The sequence below is a fragment of the Astatotilapia calliptera genome, chromosome 6 (genome assembly GCF_964374335.1).
Source record: "Astatotilapia calliptera chromosome 6, fAstCal68.1, whole genome shotgun sequence".
Taxonomy (NCBI): Eukaryota; Metazoa; Chordata; class Actinopteri; order Cichliformes; family Cichlidae; genus Astatotilapia; species Astatotilapia calliptera.
The window spans coordinates 30,487,414-30,495,221 of record NC_137427.1 but is presented as its reverse complement, the minus strand read 5'-3'; the positions used below and the strand labels follow the sequence as shown (position 1 = coordinate 30,495,221).

Below are 7,808 nucleotides of genomic sequence, written 5' to 3'. Positions count from 1 at the left end.
TTTTTCAGACCATTCAGTGTAATAAAAAGAGATGATCGTGTGGGAAAAGCCAAGTTAATCAACAGTTTCTGAAACACTCAAACTATCCCACCTGCCACACTGGAAGTCATGTAATGCTCGGTTTGACCATCAGCTGGTCATCTTGACCACGTCTACATCCCTAAATGCACTGAGTTCCTGTCATGTGATTGGCTGGTTAAGTATATGCGTTAACAAGCTTTAGCCTATTGAACTGAACTTGGAGCCCTCTGCTGAAATAATACCATAGTGTGACATGCTGCTGTAGCTTTCCTTGCAAGGGTAATAATGCTGACTAAACTATCCTGCCTATTCACTTGAGGGTTTATTACCTGTTTCATTTAAGCCTTGCTTGACCCCACCTGACCCGCCACTTAGATATTAACTAGAACATTTTCCTGGATGTTTAGTAAATAGAAAGATGTGGCTTTAGCCTTCACCTCATTTCACCCCATTCAAAAGACGGAAAATGTACTTTCATAGCCAGCAGGGGGCGATATCAATCTATCTAAAGATTATGTGAAGCCTAAACACCACACAGGCGTACTAACATATTGTCGATGTAGTCGATCGAAGTACGCCATCCTTAATTAACTAGACTGGTATTTTTCAACAATTTATGTAAACCGTTAATAGAAATATACTTTTAATTAAATTAAATTAAATTTGTTAATTTACTCCAACGATCTAAAAAATAATCCCCCAAAAAGACGCTCATAATTATATTTGTATATCTACTATTAAGGTCTGGGCAAGTTTGTGTCATTGAAACATCGTGGTTGTACTCAGCTTGTCAGCAGCTAGTTAGTGCACCTTTAGCTAGCCTTGTAAGTGTAACACATTTTGTAGTTTTCTGACAAAAGGAAGAAACCCGACATGATCCGTTAGCTTTTAACCAGCTCGCTAACACTAACAAACATGCTGACGTCCGTTGTCCGTTCGTGTGCGCGAAACGGGAGGAAAATATCGCTTCCTGCTGCCAGGCTGTGCACATTTTCAACCTTTAGGAAGTCACCAGAACCGCTAACTCTAACAGGCAGACGGGATGTGTCACAGCACCCTTTATCCAGGCTTCTCACACACACTCCCTGGCATCCTAGGCCCGTGTGTCTGTCAGCCCTCTCCCGAGGAGACGCGGACCCACTGGACTCCCCCTCTGAACCACTTGACTGGGAAAACTTCGGCTCTCTGTCTACCGACATGGCCTCCAGGAGGACGTTCAGGAAAAGCAGCCCAGGCCTCCGGGACCTGCAGTACCGGGAAGACGGAACCGGGAACGAAGAAGAGCGAGAAGACGCCGGTAAACCTCAGAGGAGGCCCGTGAGGAGAAATACACCGTACTGGTACTTCTTACAATGCAAAAAGCTCATCAAAGAGAACAAGGTTAGTGTGGCTGAGCAGTTTTATGTTAACTGCTGTTCTTTTTCTTCTTCTTCTTCTTCTTCTTCTTCTTCTTCTTCTTCTTCTTCTTTGTGTTTAACTTGGCAACCAACGTAAAGGAGCATTCTGTTCTTTCTCTTCCCTGCTGATGTGTTTATAACCCTCCTCTGTGCTCTCACAGCTACAGGAGGCTCTGGATGTGTTCAGCAGGGACATGCTGCAGGGAGAGAGGCTGCAGCCGGAGGAGTACAACTACACGGTCCTGATAGGAGGCTGTGGACGAGCTGGACAACTGAAAAAAGCCTTCAAACTCTACAATGATGTAAGCATATTTAATTTGACCAATTGAAATGAGATGTCAGTGTGCAAGGTACACTCTAACTCTAAGTTAAAATATTCATGTTTGACAGTTTTAGAGTGGTGTTGATTCAGGTGCTGCAGTTTCCAGTTGCTGAATTGTGATGTTTGCAGATGACATTGTGATATGTAGTGAGGCTAAGGAGCAGGTGGAAGCAAGACGGGAGATGTGCAAGGAGTAGAGAAGGTGAATGCCTGGGGTCAACAATCCGAAGCAACAGGCAGGGTGAAAGATTTAAAGGGAAGATCTAGAAGAGCTTCGATGGTGTATGGTTGGGAGACGGTGGCTCTGACTAAAGATAGGAGTAGTTCAAGGTGGCAGAGTTGAAGATGCTCTGATTTTCATCAGTAGTGACCAGGATGGACAAAATTCTAAATGTAGTTTATCACAGGGACAGCTGCTCAGGTGAAGGAATTTGGAGACAAAGTTAGAGAGGCAAGGCTGAAATGGTTTGGACATGTGCAGAGGAGAGATGGTGGATGTAGTGAACAAAGGATGTTGAAGATGGAGCTGCCAGCGGGAAACAAGGAAGACCACAGAGAAGATGCATGAATATGGACCTCGCTTTTAATATCCACAAGAAGAGACTAAGATTAATACAAATGATTTGTACAATTGAACTGCCCCACATACCAGCTACTACAGCCATCAAAGTTACTATAAATTTATTTGTATGGCAGTCAAGATTTAATGAGAAACATTACTTTAAATGCTGCAGGCTGCCAATCCCTCCATCCTCCAGATTTGTGTCAGGAAAACTGTGGAGATTGGCTATAATCAAAGAACAGATTCTAGTATTTTTAAAGCTTCAGACACTGATGCGAGACTCCTATGTGTTTGTGTGTTAAAATAAATATGTCTTATTTCAAATTCAGAGGGGTTAAAAGCTTGGGGACTGCTTTAGTCCACTAATGCCATAGAAGAGCCAGCTTTCACAATCAGTTTAGTTTCATTGTAGATGTTTTTTTTTTTAAATATTTAAGTGTGTTATTCATTCTTGTCCTTTATTCTGACAGATCGTTATACACAGTCAGAAACCCTCTCTGTAATTATTTGTTTATTTATTTATTTTCTCTCCTAGATGAAGAAGCGTGGTCTCACTGCTAACGATGCAACCTACACGGCGCTCTTCAACGCCTGCGCCGAGTCGCCTTCAAAACAAGCTGGCCTGCAGCAAGCGCTGAAGCTAGAGCAAGGGCTCCGTCGCAAAAACTACCCTCTCAGCACAATCACGTACCACGCTCTTCTGAAGGCGCATGCCGTCACCAACCACCTTCAGGCCTGCATTTATACGCTCAGGGTAGGACACACAGCTGCATGTTTATAAGGGAGAAAGCTCATCCATTGTCACCAAATTGTGTCTTATTCTGGGTTTGTGTGCATTTTGTAGGAGATGCTGGAGAATGGTCATGCTGTAACTCAGGAGACATTTCACTACCTGCTGATGGGCTGCTTGAAGGACAAAGAGGCAGGATTCAGGCTGGCGTTACAGGTACGTAATACTTAAGTGTGGGATGTTTTTAGGAGTAAACTTTAAAATAGCCCAACCAATGCCAGCTCTCGTTGATCTTAAAAATCTGATAATGATACATCAGGTGGTCATTAAACAATATTGATACTTGATACACAAATGAGCTCCTTCGTAATGTTCATTTCAGGTGTGGCGCCAGATGCTGCAGTCAGGGATTCGTCCTGACTCGCACAACTATACCCTGCTCCTGAGAACTGCCAGAGATTGTGGACTTGGCGATCCTGCCTTGGCCACTGCTCTTCTGCTGGGGACTGACTGTGAGGGTCAGAAAGGGAGCAAGGATGTGTCGGAGTCCAGGTGCAAGGCTGTGATAGACATCGACCTACTTGAGAGACGGTTATTTATCCAGCCTGAGCAGAAGGAAGACAGCAGTGAGACGCGACTCAGACATGACTCGGCCCATCTGATACCGGTCAGGCAAACAGTAAATGCCCAATTACCCGGAGAGTTAGTCGCCAACTCCTCTGCTCCTAACCTACTAGAACTTTTTGAGGGTAAAAGAGGTGCTGTGGTCTCCCTTGGCACTGTAGATAAAATGTCAGACAGGCTCGCCCTCATCGGTGGAGCTAAAGGTTTTCTAGAGAGGATGGAAGCTAACGGACTCAGTCCAAACCTCAGGACTCTGACCCTACTGGCCGACACGATGGAGCCAGGCTACCAGTCTCTGCAGGTGTTGTTGAAGGTCGCCAAACGGCATCAAGTGAAGCTTGATGTCGCGTTCTTCAACTCTGTGATTCACAGATCAGCGCGAGCCGGGGACTTGGACGAGGCAAAGGTGTGTGTGTGTGTGTGTTGCCATTAGGGCTGCCACAAACGATTATTTTGATAGTCGACTAGTCACCGATTATTTATGCGATTAGTCGACTAATCAGATCATCATCCACTGGACGTAAAACTACAGCTTATTGCACCAGCAGCATCTGCTCTTATATAACTATCATTAGCTTACAGCTTTAAGCTTTTAAGGTGCTAACTAAAAATAAAGACAAGATGATAGTTTATTCAATTTTAATGAAATTTGCAGATTGTTTCGGTAAAGTTTAATAAACTCCTTGCTATCTAAAATATAACAGGACAACGGAGTATATTCTCCAGCATCTCACACTTCTGATAATCAGCTGTCTGCTTGACGTTTATTCAGCTGTGTAAAAACTATAACTTTAATCTCAGACAAACCGATTTACTCAGGAACAAATAAAATACTAAAAAAAAAAGCCAAACAACAACATTTTTAATTTATCTAAGTGACTCATATATATATTTAACCTGAGTAGCGAAAGACGGCGGTGGGTTTGAAAACAATTTGCCGGGAGTCCGGTGTTCTCACCGCGCTAGTGACCTAGCCCCCGGCTAGCTATCGAGCTAGTGGGTAACAGACGTCTCCGAAAACGTCGGAGCGCTTTTGAAAATATGTGGTGTCCTGATAAACTGAGCCGATATTTGAGGTTTACACAGCTACATTCTCGGCTGAAAATATGTTAAACGTTTATTTTGTGACCCAGAAAGAATAATAAGAGTAATATTAAAACTAACTAGCTGCCGCCATTGTTGGAAACTGAGCTGGGCCGCGCTATGAATTCTGGGACACAGCTGCTTCTTCTTCTTCTTCTTCGGGGTTTAACGGCAGCTGGCATCCTTGTACATGCAGTGCTGCCATCTTCTGTTTCAGTCCGTTATTACACTCTTAAATCCTGCTACTTATTCCTGCGTCTTTTGGGATCTTACAAAGCTTCAAACGACGCGTCGACTATTAAATCAGTCGTCGACGATTTTGATAGTCGACGTAATCGTGACTAGTCGACAAATCGTGGCAGCCCTAGTTTCCATGTATGAAGTGTCTGTTGTTTTTGTTTGTGACGCCCATCCTGGAGCAACTTCTTAGGAGAAATAGTCCTCAGAAAAACTGTTGTCTATCTGGTATCTGTAAATCTGGAGGAGGAAGGAACACAAATTTTAAACTTGGGTAAACGTTAACAAAATTGGAGTTAGAAATGTTTAAACTGTGCGTGCTGTTTTTCACACACTTCTTTCACTTTTCAGGCTGTGCTGAGTGTAATGAGACAGCGCAATGTAAATGTGGATCTGCAGACATTTGGGTGCCTTGCATTAGCCTGTGACCAGCAGAAAGACGGCCTTCAGTTGCTGAAAGGCATAGAGGTGACAAAGCATATGTTATTACACTAAATTTGGCTGTTTATTGACCTGAATTCTGTCTCTGGCATTGTTAGTGCAGAACTCGCCCCCTGCTGGTCGGTAGAAGGAATGCAGGGTTTAGGTGCTTGTGCATCTTAGTTAACTTTGCTCTATGCGTTTTTTCTCAGGAAGCAGGACTGAGGCCTAACGTCCACGTGTTCTCTGCTCTGATTGGCCGAGCGAGTCGCAAACTGGATTACGTCTACCTAAGAACAATCCTTAAAACCATGAGTGACATGAAAGTCTGGCCTAATGAGGTCATCATCAGACAGCTGGAGTTTGCTGCACAATATCCTCCCAACTATAACCAGGTCAGCATGCACCCATCTATACTGAGCACATCTGTAATGATTGGTACATGAGTGTTTCCCACATATTTAGAGAAGGCATATGCTCTTTTCAAATAATTGCTAGGATATTCCTTTATAAGTTTTTTTTTTCTAATTCACAAATAAGTGCCATATAACACAGAGTGCACAACTCTGTTGCTTGTGAAGCTCGCACACAAGAATTTCACTCACATGTGCTGTACCAATGTACCTGCACATGTGATGTGACAATAAAAGTGATTTGATTTGATTTGATTTGATTTGATATAATTAGCTGCCTCTCCAGTGAGTCTCTTATCACAGACTTCAGCTGGTGCCAAGCTCACTGAGGCTGCAGAGCAGAACAATTATTACTGGCTGCAGTCCAAAGCAGGCAAGTTGCAAGTCCAGCCAATGTTAAAATACACAGGCAGACCAGTCAAGTAAAATCTAAATTGGAAACACGGGAATAAAAAACACTGTAAACTATTTTGCTCTAATTGAAGTGTGTATGCTGTCAATCTTAATGCCTCTCTGTTTACTGACTTCAGTGCAGTCTGTAAACAGACAACTTCTTCTCATTTCGTGGCACAACAAAGATCCAACTTGGAAGGTGACTGTATGACTCACATTTCTCCTTTCACTCTGGTCCCCTCACTTTTTGGCACCCTCTCCCCTCTCTCTATCCCAGTACAAATCCAGAAACAACTATCTGGTCCAAATTGACGGTTTCCGTGGTTACTACCAGCAGTGGCTCAAGCACATGCCTGCTCAGAGCGCTGAGGAGGAGCAGGGAGCGCTGCAGTCCCAGACAGATGCTGCAGAGCTGAGAACAGAGGCTGCAGATGGGCTGACGGAGGCCCAGAGGAACCACAGAGCAGCAGCCAGGAGGTGTCATACTCGCAACAGGGACAGGAAGAGCAGCAGCACGTCCACTGTATGACTGAACTCCAGGAGATCATCACGACCACTCTTTTACCTGCTGCTTGTTCTGTAATAAACTTTATAACCCTGGATGGACTTGGATCAAAATAGTGGCTCATGTGGTTGCGTTATTCTTGAAAAACAGTGATGTCATTGTAATTTATGTTCCAGTTTCAAGTTTTTGGGCTTGTTTATTGAAAAATAAAACTTCTTCATCTCCATCTTTTCAGTTATACTGTCATTTTAAAGGTACCCAACCAACCCATTGGCTTTCAGTGACCCACACTGGTCATAAAATTTGTGGATTTCGGGTTAACTGAGTATTAATATTGATCAGCGTTTCAATAAACAAACAGCAGTTTCATAACGTTGTTTGGTGTGAGGATTACCTGCATTTGTAAGCAAGTTGAGGGCCTTTGTTAAATGTCAGGTTTGCTCAGTTCATTTTCAAAGTCAACTTTTATCCAAACGAACAGTAAGCGTGAACCTGATGACCCAGAGCTGAAGATAAATCATCTTGCAATAAGAGGCAAACGCATTTCTGATTTCTAAAGCAGCTGTTCCCAGACTCGCTGCTTCAGCCCACTCAAACCTTTAATCAGTACAGGACTGTACTACTTTGTGTTTTAATGGATTCAGTTTGATCTCCTGTGGATTTGCTTGAGACTGATTCTGCAGAAATGGCTTATATTTCCGTTCAGTTTCAACCTTCCTCCCGTGCTGACTGCTGGACGAGACCGAAGCACAGAGGAGGAGAGGAGAGGTGTCTGGCTCAGTGTGTGGGCTGTATACGGGGAGTGCAGAATTATTAGGCAAATGAGTATTTTGTCCACATCATCCTCTTCATGCATGTTGTCTTACTCCAAGCTGTATAGGCTCGAAAGCCTACTACCAATTAAGCATATTAGGTGATGTGCATCTCTGTAATGAGAAGGGGTGTGGTCTAATGACATCAACACCCTATATCAGGTGTGCATAATTATTAGGCAACGTCCTTTCCTTTGGCAAAATGGGTCAAAAGAAGGACTTGACAGGCTCATAAAAGTCAAAAATAGTGAGATATCTTGCAGAGGGATGCAGCAGTCTCAAAATTGCA

The 7,808-nt window shown here is 43.5% G+C and overlaps 1 protein-coding gene across 1 annotated transcript; it reads left to right on the top strand.

Moving 5' to 3' along the window:
- The first annotated feature begins 773 nt into the window (after positions 1–773).
- Positions 774–6,933, top strand: ptcd1 (pentatricopeptide repeat domain 1). The gene is made up of 8 exons (XM_026171585.2): positions 774–1,401; positions 1,580–1,720; positions 2,838–3,056; positions 3,147–3,248; positions 3,415–4,062; positions 5,328–5,444; positions 5,609–5,791; positions 6,480–6,933. Exons 1-8 carry the CDS (start codon positions 937–939, stop codon positions 6,729–6,731), a joined length of 2,127 nt encoding a protein of 708 aa, XP_026027370.2. The 5' UTR covers positions 774–936; the 3' UTR covers positions 6,732–6,933.
- Positions 6,934–7,808: the final 875 nt, after the last annotated feature.